The 20,798-nt window shown below is 41.2% G+C and overlaps 1 protein-coding gene across 1 annotated transcript in view; it reads right to left on the reverse strand.

The window, feature by feature from the left end:
- The window catches only part of LOC132823541 (ran-binding protein 17-like), a 955,175-nt gene that overhangs the window by 853,586 nt on the left and 80,791 nt on the right, over positions 1-20,798 (reverse strand). The window contains exon 4 of the mRNA XM_060837486.1: positions 15,724-15,890. Coding sequence (XP_060693469.1) covers positions 15,724-15,890 — 167 coding nt within the window. The remainder of the gene's footprint in view (positions 1-15,723; positions 15,891-20,798) is intronic.

Raw genomic sequence — 20,798 nt, forward strand, 5'->3', positions numbered from 1 at the left:
TTTTAAGGAGCCAATTTCTTGAGTTAGTTCAGTTGGCTGGTTTTCAATGCAGGGTAACACCAATAGCATGGATTCAATACCTGCACTCTCTGGGGTTATCATGAAGGTTCCATCTTCTAAACCTTCCCCTCACTTGAGGCGTGGTGACCTTCAGGTTACACCACCACTAAATATTTCTCTCTTATGAGCCTTTGGTCCAGTAGGATTATGGCAACTTTACGTTTACACAAAATAAAGTCCACTACCAGTAGCACATTGCAGCTAAATTAATTTAAAACAGAGAAATCTGAAACAAAAACAGAAATTGCCGGAGAAACTCAGGTCTGGAATCATCTGTGGAGAGGAAACACAGTTGATGTTTCGAATCAGGTGACTCTTTGTCAGAACTTCCGGTAGAACTGAAATGGCGTTTTAATCCTTGTCTTTATGTATTCTTCAAAAAGAAAAAGCAAAAAAAAATCAAAAACAGTTGTGCACTTTGGGATATAACACACAGAAATTTCATCAGCTTTCATTATCACAAGTCAGTTTCTCTCTGTTTAAGGTTTCTCTGACAATGTTAAATGTTTCAGTCCATTGGTCCCATATTGAACTTTTGCCAGTCAGCCACTGAATTTTAATCCGGCTGTTATTTTCTCTCTGTGGCAGTCCTCTTGGGGAAAAAACACATTTTGGAATTAAGGGCTAAAAATGCCCCAGTAGTTAAGAGTTCCAACTCCCAAAATCATTGTAACAAGATGTTCAGGAGGCACTCGGAAAAAGTATCAGTAAAGGTCAATGCCAGAATTGTTGCTTCAAGAACACGAATACAGTGTTAGAAACTGAATAATTTCATACAAGGCAGGCAATGAAGTAGATGAATTTCAAATACAGAATGCTATTCTCAGCACTACTGCCCACCAATCAACAGGTCAAACCTCTAGCAATCTCTATTAATTAATCCTCAAATCCTAAAATTCACGTCCTTTACATCACCATTAAACATGTCACACCCTTGCAACCCTGGCATTGATGACTCACAACGACACATACAGGGTGTCCTTACATAAAGTCAGGATTGCATTCCTGAAATCCAAAATTTTAAGTCAAGCCACTTTAAGTGAAACATTAAAACCACAGTGAGATTCCAAAATAATTGAAACATTACATCTGCCCTCTCTAAGTTAAACAACTTTAAAACAAGTCTCATGATGCACAAATAACTTAGCAACAGTGAATCAAAACCATGCCAAAAAAAAGGCAATGTGAAATGCAGATTCCTTGCTTTGGCAGCTAATTAATCAGGAATAAGTATAATACTGGCACTAACAATATTTAAAGAGAGAATAAACCATCCATAGTTCACTAAAGAAGAAAGCATCAAACTTAAGGAAAAATAATATTATTGCACAAAGATAAGTGATGGTTCAGATGAATGGTCAGAATATATGGAATGACAGAGAATGATTAAGAGATTAATGGGAAGGAAGAAATTCAAGTACAAGAGGAAGTTAGCTAGGATTGTTAAACCAGACATGATGAGTTTTGACAGGTATTTGAAAAGTGAAACAGAGAAATGGAGTGTTCTTCTGGAGTTAATACAGGAAGGCAAATAAAGTGAATAAAGATTTTACTCTATCTTCAGTGTATGGTGGTCAGTTAGCTCAGTTGGCTGCACGCCTGGTTTGTAATGCATTAAGTCCGATTAGCTTCGGTTCAATTCTTAAACCAGCTAAGGTTGTCAAAAAGGATTGTCCTTGTCAACCTCTCCCCTCACCTGAGATGTAGATCTGCAGGTTAAATTATCACCAGACATCTCTCATAAGACAGCATCCCTAGGGACTATGGTGACTTTACCTAAAGAATACAAAAAACACTCCAGTATTACTTATAAGTAAAGAGGTAGAAGGAAAGGAGGAATTTAGTAAAATCATAAACTAAGCAAACTGATGAAGCCAATAGGTTGACAAATCTTTAAGTACAGATGGACTTCATGCTGGTGTCTTAAAAGAGCTTGTTAATAGGATAGTAAAAACGTTTGTGTTAATTTTCCAGAACTCCCAAGATTCAGGAAAAGTTCTCTCAGACTGGAAAGTAGTAAACTATAATCCCTCAGTTTAAAAGGGAAGGAAGGCAAAAAACAAAAATATTGACAGCTTGACATGAGTCATGGGACGGTATTAGAATTGATCATTAAAGAGATTATAACTGCACATCTGGAAAAATCGGGAAGAGTCCACATGGTGTCATCAAAGGGAAATCATATTTAAACAATTTATCAGAGTTGTTGGAAGGAAGAACATATGGTTCTACTTTTTATTTTAAAACTTGACACAGGCATCACTAGCAAAGCCAACAGTCCAGTGTTGCCTGGAGAAGATCGTAGTGACTTGCCTTCTTGAACCGCTGTGGGTCTATCTACAGCGTAGACTGCAATGTTGTTAGAGGGGGAATGGCATGATTTTGACCAGTGACATTGAAGGAATTGAGATATATTGCCATGTTGGTATGGTGAAGGGCTTGAAGGAGAATTTGCAGGTGTTCCTATGAATCTATTGAATTTAAACAGAAATTGCTGGAAAAGCTCAGGTCTGGCAGCATCTGTGGAGAGAAATCAGAGTTAACATTTCAGGGTCGAGTGACCCTTCCTCAGAAGTTCCCCAGTTTTGAGGAAGGGTCACTCAACCTGAAACATTAACTCTGCTTTCTCTGCACAGATGTTGCCAGACCTGCTAACATCACCAGTAATTTGTTTTTGTTTCTGATTTACAGCATCCACAGTTCTTTTGGTTTTTAACTTCGAGCAACGAGTAGTCATGGATTTGAAAGTGCGACCGAAGGATCTTTGGTGAATTTCGGCAGTGTATCTTGTAGACAGTGGTGGAAGGGACAGATGCTTGTGGATGTGATGCCAAGCAAGCGAGCTATGTTGTCTGGATGGTGTCAAGCTCAAGTGCTTTTGGAGCTGCAATTATCCAAGCAAACGTAGAGTATTCCATCACACTCCTGACTTGTGCCTTGTATATGGAAGGCAGGCTTTGGGAAGTCCAAGACATGAGTTACTCAGTTGCTGCAGTATTCTTAACATCTTACCTGATCTTGTAATGATTGTATTTGTATGGCTACTCCAGTTCATTTTCTGATCGATGCTAACTGCCAAGATGTATAGAAGAGGGTAATTTAACAATGGCAATGCCTTTGAATGACAAGCTGATGGCTAGATTTCCTCTTATTGGAGAAGGTCATTGCCTGATATTTGTGCAGCATGGATGTCATTTGCCATTCTTCAGCTCATGCTAGGATATTGTTCAGAACCTGTTGCATTTGGACCTGGACTACTTCACTATATAAGTAGTCAGAATAGGCTAACCATTAAGTAATCATCAGTGCACATATCCACTTCTGACTTTATGATGGAGGGAAGATCATTGAGGAAGTACTGGAACTAGACCCTCAGCATGGCACAATTTATGTCAATGGCTTAGACTAGGACAGCAAATTTGTTAGGTGCATACAAAGAAATTTTCTGATTCAGTATGTGGATGCACCTACGAGAATCTGTTTCCACACATCTCGATGACTCTAAGCTTCAGGCAGCCCAAAGAGTATCTTTCACCAAACTGCTGGTCCTCCAGGCAGAGGAAACAGCTGGGTGAGCACAGATTCCTGTGTCACAGAGCTGCTTGTGACAAATCTCCACAAAAACCATTGCGTCTCTCATCAGACCTTCTTTGCAAAGGCACATTGCAGAAGGAGATACATGACAGTCTCATTAGCATAACTGTTTTGAGAGCAGCGAGCAGCGATACACGGACTAGCATGCATGAAGGATCTGATGGGGAGTGTCCTTCTCACCACCAGCCAAGCTATGTCTTTGTGCTTATTGGAAAGTTCTAGAGGTGAGTCATTTTGCCAAAGGACTTGACAGTCTGCTCAGGGAACTTCCTGACAGGATCCACCCTCTCCATTTCCTATAGGGTCGAGGACTTAGCATGCTGACCACTTTCTGTTGGACTCGTGGTCAAAGACGCTTTGCTTGCAAATCTTTCCATGAGGGACAGGTGGTATGACTTGGAGCATTCCACAGAAACTAGGCCAGATCCATCTTTTGCAACACCAGGTACAGGTAGAATCTCACTACATTGTGAAACTTGGTGTTTGCATACTGAGGGTGTACACACAGCTTGATGAAGCCACAGACAAAGGTGGCCGTCAGGATGATGGTGGCATTGGATACATTCTTCTCCCACCTTATCTGGAGATTTGTACATGTTATTTTTTGCAGACATGATCCACCTTTGACCTCCAGATGAAATGAAAAATGGCTCAGGTGACTGCAGTGGCACAGAATCAGGTATGGAACCTGACCTTCACCACATGTAGCAACATCCGATAGTCCCTCACACCTGAATACCAGGCTTTTACCCATAACAGAGGTGCAGTGGTGCTCCCATATTCCAGTTCCTCTGTCACCTATGATACTCCCAGGTTTTTGTGCACACCTCAGCCCGTCCAGACCAAATTCCCAGCACCTTCAGCTAATTTGGGCAGGTAGTGAAGGGGATAAAGGAACTAGATTGGCTGATCCCAAAGAACATGTATTTGCTCTTGTCTCATTTCTCTTAACTTCCAAGGCCAGTTAAAACAGGTCGCAGATGATCAAGTCTTCGCACTGACAGCAGGTTAGGGCAGAAAACAGGGACATGGTCCACATATAGGGATGTTTTAACTTCCAGATCTCTGCTGCCTGTGATAATCACCCCGCTAAGGCTCACATACTTACTCAGCCCAGAAATAAAAGCTGGTCCAAACTCTCTCGTGTACTGTTCTAATACCTCCGTGATTGCCATTGAAATCTCTGGTTTGTTGCCTCTGCCACATTCTAGTGAAGCGAGGAACATGGAGACAGCAGAGCTGAACACGTGGCTGCAGGGATAGTGCAGGAGGAAGGGTTTTGGATTCTTGGATAATTGGAGCTCTTTATGGAAAGGTGGGGGTGCGGTGGTGTTACAACTAATGTAGCGGTGGATGAGAACCTGAATTGTAGTTCCAGTGTAAGGAAGGTTGAGGGTAGTGAGGTCAGGAGTATGTTTACAAGGTGATGAGAGGGCACTGGCAATCAGGATGTTGGTTTGAAATGTGTGAAATTCAATGCCAGGAGTTCCGAAATAAGGTGGGTGAAGTTGCAGCATGGGTTGATACCCGGAATTCGATGTTGTGGCCATTTCAGAAACATGGCTAGAGGACAGATAGGAATGGTTGTTGTAGATTCAGGGATTTAGATGTTCTAGTAAGAACAGAGAAGATGGTAAAGGTCGGGGGGGCGGGGGCGGGGTGGTGGTGGTGGCACTTTTAATCAAGGATAGTATTACAGCAGCTGAGGTAACATTTCAGGACTCATCCACTGAGGTAGTTTGGGCTGAGGTTAGAAACAGGAAAGGAGAGGTCACCCTGTTGGGGCTTTTCTATGGGCTTCCGAATTGTTCCAGGGATGTAGAGGAAAGGATTGCAACGGTGATTCTTGAAAGGAGCGAGAGCAACAGGGTCGTTGTCATGGAGAACTTAACTTCCCCAATATTGACTGGGAATACAACCGCTCAAGTAGTTTGGATGGATCATTTTTTGTTCAATGTGTGCAGGAGGATTTTCTGACACAGTATATAGACAGGCCAACAAGAGGCCATGTCATATTGGGTTTGGTACTGGGGAATGAACCTGGCCAGGTAAGAGATTTGGAGGCAGGTGAGCACTTTGGCAATAGTGACCACAATTCAGTTATGTTTACAACAGTAATGGGAAAGGATAGGTATACACTGCAGGGAAAGAGATATAACAGGGGGAAAGGCAACTATGATGTGATTAGGCAAGATTTAGGATGGAGAAGGAAACTGCAGGGGATGGACACACTTGAAATGTGGAGCTTATTCAAGGAACAGCTACTGCATGACCTTGATATGTATGTACCAATCAGACAGGGAGGTTGTTGTTCAGAGAGGTAGCCATGGTTTATGAAAGAACTTGAAGCTCTTGTCATGGGGAAGGCGCCGGCTAATGTGAGGAGGAGGCATGAAGGCTCAGATAGGGGGCTTGAGAGTTATAAGTTAGCCAGAAAAGATCTAAAGAGAGGGCTAAGAAGAGCCAGGAAGGAACATAAGTAGTTGTTGGCGGACAGGATCAAGGAAAATCCTAAGGCCTTCTAATGGTATATCAGGAATAAAAGAATGACGAGAGTAAGATTAGGGCCAATCAAAGACAGTAGTGGAAAGTTGTGTGTGAAATCTGAGGACCTAGGGGATGCGCTTAATGAAACGTTTTCATCAGTATTCATATTGGAAAAGGGCAATGTTAGTGAGAATATTCAAATACACGCTACTAGATTAGATGGGATTGTAGTTGACAAAGAGGAGGTTTTAGCAATTTTGGAAGATCTGAAAATAGTTAAGACCCTTGGGCCGGATGGGACTTATCTTCTGATTCTCTGAGAAGCCAAGGAGGATAATGCAGAGCATTTCGCTTTGATCTTTATGTCATCATTGTTGGCAGGAGTAGGGCCAGAAGACTGGAGGATAGCAGTTGTTGTTCCCTTGTTTAACAAGGGGCGTTTGGACAACTCTGGTAATCATAGGCCATTGAGCCTTACTTCAGTTGTGGGTAAGGTGTTGAAAACGGTTATGAGAGATAGCATTTATAATTATCTGGAAAGGAATAGTTTGATTAGGGATACTCAACACAATTTTGTGAAGGGTAGATCCCGGCTCACTAACCTTATTGAGTTCTTCGAGAAAATGACAAAACAGGTGATGTGGTGTACATGGACTTCAGTAAGGCGGCTGATAAAGTTCTATGCTGTAGGCTATTGCACTAAATACAGAGTTTCGGGATTGAAGGTGATTTAGTGGCTTGCATCATAAATTAGCTAGTGAAAGAAGACAGAGAGTGGTGGTTGATGGAAAATGTACACCATGGAGCTCAGTTGCCAGTGGTGCACCACAAGGATCTGTGTTAGGGCCAATGCTGTTTGTCGTTTTTATAATGGTCTGAATGTCGGCGTAGAAGGATGAGTTAATAGATTTGTAGCTAAGGTAGGTAGAATTGTGGATTGTGCTGAAGGATGCTGTGGGTTACACAGGGACATAGATAAGATGCAGAGCTGGGCTGAGAAGTGGCAAATGAAGTTTAATGCAGAAAAGTGTGAGACAGTTCGCTTCGGAAGAAGGAGGAATGCAGAGTACTGGGCTAATGGTAAAATTCTTGGCAGTGTAGATGTACACAGAGATCTCGGTGACTAGGTGCATAAATCCCTGAAAGTTGCCACACAGATTGATAGGGTTGTTAAGAAGGCATGTGGTGTGGTACCGTTTATTAGTAGGGGGATTGAGTTTCGGAGCTACGAGATCATGCTTCAGCTGTATAAGATGCTACACCTGGAGTATTGTGTGCAGTTCTGGTCACTGCATTACAGGAAGGATGTGGAAGCTTTGGAAGGTGTTCAGAGGAGGTTTACTAGGATGTTGCCTGGTATGCAAGGAAGGTCTTATGAGGAAAGGCTGAGGGAACTGAGGCTGTTTTCGTTGAAGAGAAGTTGATTGAGAGATGACTTAATTGAGATGTTTAAGATAATCAGAGGGTTAGATAGGGTGGACAGTGAGAACGTTTTTCCTCGGATGGTGAAGGCTAACATGAGGGGACATGGATTTAAATTGAGGGGTGATAGATTTAGGACAGATATCAGGGTAGTTTCTTTACTTACAGAGTAGTCGGGGAGTGGAAGGTCCCTGCAACAGTAGTTGACTCGCTGACATTAAGGGCATTTAAATGGGCATTGGACATACATATGGATAATAATGGAACGGCATCAGATTAATTTCACAGGTTGGCACAACATCAAAGGCCAAAGCGCCTGTACTGCGCTGTAACATTCCATGTACTCCTAGTGCCATTAGTTCTGATGAAGGGTGACTGGACCAGAAACATTAACTCTGGATTTCTCTCCACAGATGCTGACAAACCTGAGATTTTTCGGCAATTTCTGTTTTTGTTTCAGGTTTCCAGCATCCACAGTTCTATTGGTTTTCGATAATCCTCAAATGTCCAATTAAGATGCAACATAATCTTATAATCCTCTGATATTTACATCTCAGAGCTTACGCTTGATCTAAGTTAAAAGATTAAGAAGAAGCTTCCACTCTCAGATGAATAGGCTTTTTTTCTCCAAGGACTGAGAGCTCTAGCTCAGAAGGTAGTGGAGATTGGGTCATTTTTCAGTCAGAGGTGGATATGATTCTTATTAGGGAAAGGAATCAAGGGTTATCATGGTTAGATGAAATACAAACAGATCAGCCACGATCTTACAGAATAGTGCAGCAAGCTCAAAAGGATGTTAGAGATAGTATATTATCATGGATAGTTGATTGGCTGACTAATAGCAGACAGATTTGGATGGGAGTCATTTTTAATGACAAGATTAGATTACTTACAGTGTGGAACCAGGCCCTTCGGCCCAACAAGTCCACATCGACCCTCCGAAGAGGGTCAACTAACACTATGGACAATTTAGCATGGCCAATTCACCTAACCTGCACATTTTTGGATTGTGGGAGGAAACTGAAGCACCCAGAGGAAACCCACACAGACACAGGGAGAATGTGCAAACTCCACACAGACAACTGCCTGAGGCGGGAAATGAACCAGATCTCTGACGCTGAGAAAGAACAGTGCTAACCACTGTGCCACCATGCCGCCCACGGTGGAAGCTTCATGAGAAATCTGCCACAATTTCTGGATTCATACATTCATACAGTGCATTAAATCCTTCGGTCCATCAATTCTGTATTGGCATAACTACTGCTAAAAGTTTGCTAATCCCAATTTCCTGTATTTGTCCCACATTCTTGAATGTTATGAAATTTCCCGTGGTCATCCAAATATCTAAGGGTTTTAAGATTTCTGCTTTCTTCCCAGGCAATGCATTTCAGATTCCAACCACCTGCTGAGTGAAAATGTTTTTCCCAAATCCCCTCTGAATCTTCTGTCCCTTACCCTAAAACTATGCTATCGTGTGACTTGACTCCTCAATCAAGGGGAGCAGCTTCTCACACACACACACACAATCGTGAGTCGGATTGTGAGAGAATTATATGAGCATTTCTGCCATGTTGCCTGCCTCTGATTTGTTATGGGGAATTAAATACACATAACACAGGACTGCAACAAAATTTTAAAAGCATAAAGAAGCAGAATAGTGGGTATGAGAAGCAACATAAGGTGGCTCTGGTTGCAAGTGTCTGAGGGAGCGGTATCACTTTTGGTTCAGGAAAGGAGGAGAATTCAGTTGAGGCACTTGCAAGGCAACCTATATGAAGTCAAGAGCAAGAATGATTCCAATCTGTGCAAATTCTTGTGTTCACTCCTCCTCATCATCTCTAATAAGAAAGAACGATACAACATTCTCTCTAAATGCATAAAGTATGCAGCTGTGGATTGCAAACTGCAATTTAGAATAGACTCATAGAATACATGCAGTGTAGATAGATGTCATTCCGCTAATTGAGTTTGCACTGACCCTCTGAAGAGCATCCACCCTATCCATGTAACCCCATATTTACCATAGTTGGCCCACGTGGCCTGCACACTATGGAGCAATTTAGCATAGCCAAGCCACCTAAGCTGCAACATTTTTGGTCTGTGGGAGGAAACCAGAGCACCAAGAGAAAACCCACACAGACGTAGGGAAAATGCACAAAATTGATGCAGTTGCCCAAGACTGGAAGTGAACCACAGTCCCTCGTGCTGTGAGACAGTAGTGCTAAGCCACTACTGAGCCACTGTGTCATCAATTGCTTATTTCGATACGTTGCTTAAACCTCCAGCAATGCCCTGGGTGAAGTCAAATGCACAAATCAGAGACATGGTTCCCTTGTATGCAAAGAATTTCTTTTTAAATCCTGCTTTGAGAGGGCACTTTTGCTGTTGGTATATCAGTCATGACCACTTTTCTGAAGTAACGTTTTATTCATTGATCAATGCTGAAGTTAAGGCAAAAGTATTGTTTTCTCAAGGACTCTGGACAAGCTCTTCTTCTGAAAACCCTTCCCTATCTCTTCCTTATTCTAGCAGTTTTCCCTGCTCTGTGTGGCTATTGTCACTCCCTCCATAATGCTCAATTCCGAGAGGGGGAAGGGGGCCTACCAGATCACTCATAGCGGGAAACAATGCCTTTTAGCAAAAACTTTGGTACCAACAAACAAAAAGCTTCAGAAATTAGTTTACTCCCTGCAAACTACTGAACTTTAGTCAAGTACAGAAATGCTCCAAAAGTGCATACAATTTGCAATACTTGCTAGAAGAAATAACCTGTAAATAGATCATGATCTCTTTAAACCATGTTGCTGGAAGGTACGTCTGCATTATGCAACATCCAAAAGAATTTTACAAGATTAAAACAGGGTGAAATCTGAAATGCAAAATTTAAAATTAACAATGCTGTCAACAAATCAGTGGTATACATCAACATCATGATGTGCCAGCAGTTGTTAGATGCACAGGTCCCAACAGTGCCACCAGGGTGATATGAAAACCCAACTAAAACCCAATTTTGAGCACAAGCTACATTGTGCCAAAGAACACACAGCACACTTTTTCTTGCACTGAACTCCTCTGCAAAACATGTTGATAAGCGAGCGAGATGGAAAATCAAGAAACTGTACTGCCATCATTGGCGGAAGGAAGGATGTTATGACTATTTTGAATGGGAGTCTCCATGATAAATGACATTATAAAAGATACTTTATACATTGTATAGATACTTGGTAAAAAGAGAGCCGTTTTTAGAGAGTTATTTGCAACAACTGGTCATTGATGTATTATTCTACCTCCAACAGTTTTATTACTTCTTTTCATCATGGCATAGAAATCTTATGCAGTCTTTTATATATTGACTTTTTTTCCAAACTATTCAAACAAAATACAACTGAACTTTTGGCTGTTAAGGGACTATTACAAATTAAGGAGTGCTAAAGGGTTCCATATGTTCTATCTCTTGGTTTATGAACCTTGACATTTGAAATCTATGAAAAAACAACTGCCAGATGTTAAAACAGAAGATGGTGAAAGAAAAGTTAAAATTCAGACCAATGACAAACTAATTCCATATGACTTTACTTTCCAAATCCGATATATTTAAAAGATAAAGCATGTATTACTTGACAGCACTTGACAGAATGTTACTTCATTCAGTACTGCTGTAAAAAAAATTTGTTGAAATTTCATGTTATGAATTCATTAAGATGACCAGTTCAAGAGAAAATCCAACAACTTTACTGTGGAAGAGAAGAGTACTGATTAGTTAGCAAGCAGACTCTCCCTTTGCGAATGCACCCAAAACTATCAAATGACAGTTACCAACCAGCTTTGTTGACATTTTAAACAGGACTGGTTAACTTTCAACTGATAAGCATACAACAGAATAAGTTTCAGTCATTCATTGATTCATTGATGCTCTGATAAATCAGAGTCAACTTGCTTGGTTTAGAATGTCAATAAAGTCTCGCGGTTAACTGTCCTTCAGCAGCACGTGCATGAGAGGCAGTCTGTGATTGGACCAGTGAGGCAAGTGTCAATAGTTCACAAGTAGAGGAAGAATCCAAGCCTACCAGGCCAAGGAATGAGGTCGGGGAGGGCAGGGGCATAGGGAGCAAGGCCGGGGCCAGAAGGGGAGGGATGGAATGCATGGGGCCCAGGCAGCAACGATGGGGCCAGGGTTCAATGATGGTGTTGACAAGTCCAGGATCTGGGGAACACGGCGAAGGCCGCTGAACAAAACCTGAGACTACAAAATGAAGAAAGGGAACTGCAAACTGAGACAAGGAACTGCAAAAGGACATGGAAGGAAGAGCTGAAACATTGGAATGGAGCTGCAACGGTGAGGGCGTGAAGGAGGAGCGGCAAGGTGAAAGAACAGCTATAAAGAGATGGAGAGGGATGAACTGCATGGTTGAATTGGTGGCAGTGCAGGAAGAGAGAGTCTGAAAAGTACAGCACGAATGAAAGAAAATAGCTTTAAACGTTTCAACAAAGAAATACTCAGTTAACTGGAAACCAGGAATCAGATTAATGCAGACATTAATGCAGAATCTCTAGATTAAAGCTGGAGTTCAGTAGCTACTATAATGGGGATGTGATTGCAACCAGCAGTGTCAATTGTATTACTTAATTTCAAACTGCTAAAACAATTGGGAATATTAATGAATTCTTCCATTCTACTTCTGCTGAACTTAAAAACCCCTATATCAATGCAAATAGAGAATACAGGAGGTATTGTTACCAAGTGACCGTATCAAGCAATGCAGGAGTTAATGAGACTGAAAAAGGAGACCCTGAAACCAAAATGCAGCCTTCAAGAAATCCCAAGAGTAACCCTCAAAAGTAAAAGTTCTTTAGGAATGAATATACAGTAATTAAGGTGAGGTGCAGAGTATACTTTAATAGATGTTTTTGTTGACAATGGGTAGGTATTGGAGGGTTAAATGTTATGAAGATGAGATCTGGCTATAGTAAATACAGTAGGAAGGAGAAAAGCCAAGGTGCGCTGATGCTTAGGTGGAGCTGGGACAATATGATATGAGCAAGCAGAGAGAAAGAGAGAGAGAGAAACAGATGAATGCTTCAGACTACGACTGGCTTCACAACGGAACGATGTAGCTACCTAATGAAAGTGCAGCGTTCTGAAAGCTTGTACTTCCAAATAAACCTGTTAGACTATAACCTGGTGATGTGTGATTTTTAACATTGTTCACAAAAAAGAGAAAGAGAAGGGTTACCCACGATAGCAGGCAGTAGCACTAATGCCAGGGCACTGTACGGGAACAAGTGAATGAAGAGGAGTAGGACAGGGAATTCTCAGTTTAAGCAGGGACAAGAGGCAATAGAAGGCAGGGTAGAGGGTGAAAAAAACCTCTAATGTAAAGTCATAGTTGAGTAGCAAAAGTCAGCAAAAGAAAAAGGCATAGGTTGATCAACTAAGGTGAAACTTTTTATCCAAAGAAAAGTCCAAATTGAACATTGCAGCTCTTGACATATTAAAATGTAACTTCCCAAGGTGAACAGAACAGTTTGAAGTTAAGCAATTTTGTTGCTTTAAAGTCTAAATGCTTAAGAAACTGAAATCTGCTGACTACACCAGGAAGTCTGGTCTATTCTGGTAAGGACAAGGGGCCCAAGCAGAGGAAATGATGCTTCCCATCATAGTCACAAAGCACAATAGAAAATGAACACCTTGGTTACCACTTATTCTTTTGTGATCCAGCCACAACAGACAGTTGGCAAAAAAATATTACCAACTTCCTGAATGCTCACATTTACGAGCCAGCTGCTGAGACTTGGTCTTCACCTCCTTGTTCCCAAAATCCACTTAGATTTCAACTGTATTCCAGAATTTGAACTGGAAACTTTTGAGAAAAAAACAAGTCAATTTTCCAGATTTGGAAGCATGGAAAACAAAGCAACAATTAACCTAATTTTCAATCTGTTATACCCATTTGTCTTACCCCTTTTTTGATTTGCTTTCCTGAACAGTAAACGGTATCTTGCCTTTCCTAGTTTAAGAATATTTTCATCTAGCTTGAATTAGTTCATCAGTCAATTGAACATTTTGGAAAAATCGACAAATTACAAATCATCTATCTTGGATCACAGGTAAAGTTTTTAAAAAGTTTAAAATATGTTCTTTCCAATGGTTCAACAAGTGAGCAACTGAGCCAAGCAGAGCTCATTAATGACCTGTTGAATGTTATTATGCAAAAAATATGCTAAGTATTGAAGGTCCTATACCACAGACAGTTTTACCTCCCCAATAAAATAAAATGGCAAGTGTTGTATTTCAGGGGATAATAAAACAACAACACAATGCCTTATTATCAGAATTGAAGAAACCACATCAACACTGAGAAAGTTTGACAAACTACATTATTCAGCCACATCTATTATGTAAAAGTTGCAGGCTGCTCACGTTCAATTTGACCAGAAGATAAAGGAGCAGAATTAGGCCACTCAATCTATTCACTCTGCTCCGCCATTCAATCAGGGCTGATAGGTTTCTCAACCCTATTTCTCGCCTTCACCCCATAACCTTTGAATCCACTTAATCAAGAGCCTTTATGATTAGATTAGATTAGATTCCCTACAGTGTGGAAACAGGCCCTTCAGCCCAACAAGTCCACACTGACCCTCCGAACAGAAACCCACCCAGACATTTACCACTGACTAATGCACCTAACACTACGGGCAATTTAGCATGGCCAATTCACCTAACCTGCACATCTTTGGACTGTGGGAGGAAACCGGAGCACCCAGAGGAAACCCACGACACGGGAAGAACTTGCAAACTCCACACAGACAGTCACCCAAGGCTGGAATCGAACCTGGGTCCCTGGTGCTGTGAGGCAGTAGTGGTAACGACTGCACCACCGTGCTGCCCCGACCTATATTGCTGTTTTTAAATATACTCAATAACTTGACCTGCTTTGCCTTATCGAATGAGCTCCACAGATTCACCAACCTCTGGCTGAAGAAATTCCTTCTTATTTCAATTCTTCACTCAGAACGTGCCCTACAAGTGGAAACATCTTCTCCTGTTCTGCTCTGCCTGGCCGTCTCAATATTCTGTAAATATCAATGAGATTCCCCTTCATCCTTCTAAATTCCACTGAGTACAATCTCAGAGTCCTCAAATGCTCCTCATACCCTGGGATCATTCTTCTGAACTCCTCTGGATCTCCACAAGGGCAGCATATAAGACAAATTTGTTTGTTTTGCTAATTACATCTAATATATATGAAAGCAATCAAACAATAAATTACACTGGAAAAGCTGATAAAGACAGAGTCCTGAAGAAAGCTTTATCCGATTTGTCATCATAGCAGTTCGGTGCTTTCAAAGCAATAATTACAAAATATTCATAGCAGAGCTACAGGCCATTCAGCCAGTCTTTAGGTTCCAGCAGAGCGTCCTTTCATCCCTCTTAATCTAGCCCTATCAGCAGATCAACACATCCCTTTTTCCCCTCATGTGCTTAGCTATGTAATGTGCTTTAATGACTTGCTGGGAGAGCCGATCCCAAGAAGCATTTCAATCATATTTAGAGGACATCAATAAAACACTTTTTCTTGTTTTGCACAATTTCTCACTTCAGACTAATATTCTTTCCAATTCTGCCAACTTTCTGCCACCATTCTTGATGAAGGGCCTTTTCCCGAAACATCGATTTTCCTGCTCCTCGGACGCTGTCTGACCTGCTGTGCTTTTCCAGCGTCACACTCTTGACTCTAAACTTCAGCATCTGCAGTATTTACTTTCGCCCAACTTTCTTCTCTCCCTCCCCTCCAAATAGTATTGACTCTTTTGCTGCATTAGGTTCCAAGCTGTCCTCCCTTCATCTTTCTGTTGTGTATGGATCGGTTTCTCACTGCATAAGTCTCTATAGAGCCTATGCATCTCATTTTAAATTCATCACCTCAAACGTTCTGATTACCGTCAGCAACAGCAAGTCTTTAACTATTGGTGGTGTGCTACTCAATTTCCCCCCAGTATAAATGAATAGCTTAAAGAAATGATATACTAGAAAATAAAATGTACTGAAATCATAGCGATAATATTGCTGCATGTAATTATATATAAAGTATGTACAATATTTTTCAGGACATTAAGTAACTTTGTTCAATATGGCAAAATATTAGTGCACCTTCTTACCTGTAGAAATTTGGTAACATCAGCAATCACCTCCCTGAAGGCAAGTTTATCTTTCCGGACCTCAAACCATCCCATTTTCGTAATTTTGGCTATAAGATGCACCAAGGCTTGGATCACAAAGGGTTCTAGCTTTGGACATGACGCCAAATAGTTCAAGATGTAGTTCCCTGTAAGAACAATTTGAACTGTTTTTTTAAAAAAAAGCAAAATTTAAACTACAAGAACATGCAGAGAGGGCCTCCTGTTTCAAGCCATTGGTTGTCAAGTCAACTTGATCCTCCAAAAATGCAACTGTAGTGAGAGTCAGATCACAAACTCTACATTATGTATATTTAAAAGTCATCATGATTCATCAAAAGTGAAGTGCAGAATGGTGTTGGGAGAGCTTCCATTTTCTGATGGAAGTTGTAAATGAAAACAGTGGAAAAATAGTCACTCTAACTAGCTAATGTGATTGGGGTTGGAGTTGTGGGAATAAGAAAAAGGATGGACACAAGGTAGAAGTAGGAGGAATATTTGGCAGGATAGGACAAGTACAATAGCACAAGTGAAAAAACACTACCAGAAGAGCCAAGAGGGATCCAACCTGATACTGTCAGATATGCAACAGCCAAAATAACAAATGGAATCTTTGTTACAGTTGGCATTTATTGTAAACTTGAAATTAAACAGAAGTTACTATGACAGCAGCAGAATTTCCCTGACAATCAACATTAAATCAGGAGCAGCCCAAATACATGTTATGAGACTAGGAAACTAGGAAAGGATTCAGTAGTTCTTATTCACAAGATCTGCCAAGATGGTTCTTGTGTTAATCAGAACACTCTCCGTTTTCCTTCTCCTGATACTATCACTGGCTTGAGGGAGCCACACACATAAAAGATCTGTGATTTATTATTATTACAACAACTGCTGAAGGAATAATAAACCACTTAAAATGGGTTTGATTGCACATGAGCTGGTGAAGATTGGATCACTTCTCCCAGTGTTGTTCATAGCTGCAAACCGTTCAGTTATCCGAAAACCGCAGTCACAGGGCCCTAGTCATTTAAAAATGACTGTTAATCCATACACATGTTGCCACCTGGATCTCTATTTGTATTCACACTTTGGCTCCATCTCATCTGCAAACAATGGGAGTCCACGATTTATGAATATGTGTGCTTTCAAATGTGATTTCATACATATTTGTAATTTAAACACCCAACATACGAACTCTTCATCTACTTGTGCACAGCTGCTTTTCATTGTCCGACAAGGAGCTCTGACTTGTGTACAAATCCACCTCCTATCAAACTGCAGAATGAAACCCGATCACAATCTGGAGACTGCCTGTAAACTTTAACAAGCAGCTGTGTTATCAGTGTTTGTAATGTCTTTCAGGTACTTTGCTCTCAAAACATACAATAATCCTTCAGCAATTTTAAGTTTTTGCAAGAACCATTTCAGAATCAAAATACAAAAAAAGAGAGACACTTTGCACCTGAATGAGAGAAATAAAGAGATTAAGACATCGAAGTAGTTGATGGCCAATGGACTTTTAAATGTTCTGAGGTAGCCGAAGACGTACAACCAAGAATCAGAATAAAAATAGAAGGGAAGTACAAAAGCAAGAAAGAGAATAAGAAGAGATTTGCACCTAACATTAAAAGGAATCCCAAAGTTTCCAATGGTTTATCAATCATAAAAAGATGTGAGACCAATTAGGTATGAAAAAGACAATTTGCACATTGCAAAACATAAGAACATATAAGAATATAAAAACTAGGGGGAGTAGTAGGACATCTGGCCCTTCCAGCCTGCTCCACCATTCAATGAGATCATGGCTGATCTCTCAATGGCTTCAGCCTCACTTACCTGCCCTCTCACCACCACCCTTAATTCCTTTACTGTTCAAGAGATTATCTATCTTAGATTTAAAAACATTTACTGAGGAAGCCCCAACCACGTAACTGGGCAGGGAATTCCACAGATTCACAACCCTCTGGGCGAAGAAGTTCCTTCTCAATACAGTCCTAAATCTGCCCCCCTTAATTTTGAGGCTCTTCCCTCTTATCCTAATTTCACTCGCCAATAGAAACATTCTATCTACTTTTATCGCATCTCTTCCCTTCATAATTTTATATGCTTCTGTAAGATACTCCCATTCTTCTACATTACTGAATATAATCCCAGTCTACTCGGTCACTTCCTCTTAAGCCAACTTCCACTAGTCCGGAATTAACCAAGTGAACCTCCTCTGCACCCCTGCTAGTGCCAGTACAACTTTGCTCAAGCAAGGAGACCAAATCTGCACACAATACTCCAGGTGCAGACTCACCGGCATCCTATACAGCTGCACCATAACCTCTCTGCTTTTAAACTCAATCCCTTTAGCAATGAAGGACAACATTCCATCTTAATTGCCTGTTGCACCTGCAGGCCAACCTTTCGTGATTCATGCACAAGGACACCCTGTCCTTCTGCACAGCAGCATGCTGCAATTTCTTATCATTCAAGTAATAGTCCTTTTTACTATTACTACTGAAATGGATGACTTCACATTTACACTCCATTGTACTTGATCTGCCAGACATTTGCCCACTCACTTAAACTATCTATGTCCCTTTGTAGTTTCATAGTCCTCTGCACACTTTGCTCTACCACTCATCTCAGTGTCAGCTGCAAACTTTGACACACTACACATGGTGGTCCCCAACTCCAAATCATCTATGTAAAACGTGATCAACAACAGTCCCAACACTGATCTCTGAGGCACACCACGAATCACTGACAGCCAATCAGAATAGCACTAATTTATTTCCACTCTTTGCTTCTTGTTGGTTAACCAATCCTCTATCCATGCTAATGCATTGCCTGTAACATATTGCATCTTTATCTCATGCAGCAGCCTTTTGTATGGCACTTTATCAAATGCCTTTCGGAAATCTAGACAAACATATCTACTGAGTACAAGTTGTCCACCATGTTCACAATGTCTTCATAGAATTCCAAAAGATTAGGTAAGCATCAACTGCCCTTCCTGAACCCATGCTACGTCTACCCTACAGGACAATTTCTATCGAGATGTCTTGCTATTTCTTCTTTGATAAAAGCATTTTCCCCACTCCAGAAGTTAAGCCAACTGGTTTATAATTCCCCATCTTTGCAGCGGTTTCCTGATATTTAGATTACTTAGTGTGGAAACAGGCCCTTCGGCCCAATAAGTCTACACTGATCTTCTGAAGTGCACCCCACCTAGACCCCTTCCCCTACATTTACCCCTTCACCTAACACTATGGGCAATTTAGCATGGGCGGCACGGTGGCACAGTGGTTAGCACTGCTGCCTCACAGCGCCTGTAGACCCGGGTTCAATTCCCGACTCAGGCGACTGACTGTGTGGAGTTTGCACGTTCTCCCCGTGTCTGCGTGGGTTTCCTCCGGGTGCTCCGGTTTCCTCCCACAGTCACAAAGATGTGCGGGTCAGGTGAATTGGCCAAGCTAAATTGCCCGTAGTGTTAGGTAAGGGGTAAATGTAGGGGTATGGGTGGGTTGCGCTTCGGCGGGTCGGTGTGGACTTGTTGGGCCGAAGGGCCTGTTTCCACACTGTAAGTCTAATCTAATCTAATCTAATTCACCTAACCTGCACATTTTTGGACTGTGGGGGGAAACCCACGCAGACACACGGAGAATGTGCAAACTCCACACAGACAGTTGCCCGAGGTGGGAATTGAACCACGGACTCTGGCGCTGTGAGGCAGCAGTGCTAACTACTGTGCCGCCAATGAAGGGCTTTTGCCCGAAACTTTGATTTTCCTGCTCCTCGGATGCTGCCTGACCTGCTGTGCTTTTCCAGCACCACTCTAATCTAAACTCCAATTCCCCATCTTTGTCTATGTCCCTTTTTAAACAGTGGTATCAGATTTGCTGTTTTCCAATCTGATGTAACTGCCCCAGAGTCCAGTGAATTTTGGAAAATTACAAGTGCATTTGCTATTTCTCCCGCCATCTCCTTTAGCACCATGTGACACATTCAATCAGGTTCAGGAGACTTATATACCCTTAGCTTCATTAGTTTGCCCAACACTACCTCTTTCGTGATAATGATTGTTTCCAGGTCCTCACCTGCCTTCATCTCTTCGTCAGTTACTGGCATGTTATTTGTGTCCCCCATTATGAAGACCAACACAAAATACCTACTCAATGCCTCAGCCATTTCCTCATATCCCATTACTAAATCCCCCTCTCATTCTCAAAAGGACCAATGTTTACTTCAGACACTTGTCTTGTTTTGAATATTTATAGAAACTTATGCTATCTGTCTTCATATTCTGAGCCAGATTTTTCTTGTAAATTATCTTACTTTTCTTTATACCTCTTTTTGTGGCTTTCTGTTGACCTTTATACCTATGGCAGATTACTCCTTTACCTACAGTCCATCCTTTTCATTGATGTGTACTTTTGCTGAGCACTTTGAAAAACTGCTTCGAAAGTCCTCCACTGTTCATCAACTGTCCCACCATAAACTCTTTGCTTCCAGTCTCCTCCGTCATCCTATTGCAGTTTCCCTTGTTTAAGCACAGGACTCTGCTATTAATTTTATCTTTGTACCTTCCATCCATATTTTAAATTCAACCATACAATAATCACTTCTTCCAAGAGGATTCCTAACTATGACATTATTAATTATTCCTGCCTCATTACACAGGACCAGGTCTAGGACAGCTTGCTCCCTCATTGTTTCCATTACATACAATGCAAGAAAACCATCACGGATACATTTGATGCATTCTCCTCGGGGGTACCGTGACCGATATGGTTCAATCAATCGATTTATAGATTAATTGATAATTGCTGTACCATTCTTACAGGCATTAGTTATTTCTTTGAATATTGACAACCCCAATGTGATATTAGTACTGTGGCCTATAGATTACACATATCAGTGACTTTTTCTTATTAGAATTTCTAATTTCCACCCAAATAGATTCAACTTTATTCTCCATAGAACTGATATCATCTCTCACCACTGCCCTGATGTCATCCTTAAATATCAGAGCTACATCATCTTCCTGTCTATCCTTCCAAATAGTC

Source organism: Hemiscyllium ocellatum, chromosome 16 (assembly GCF_020745735.1).
Source record: "Hemiscyllium ocellatum isolate sHemOce1 chromosome 16, sHemOce1.pat.X.cur, whole genome shotgun sequence".
NCBI lineage: Eukaryota > Metazoa > Chordata > Chondrichthyes > Orectolobiformes > Hemiscylliidae > Hemiscyllium > Hemiscyllium ocellatum.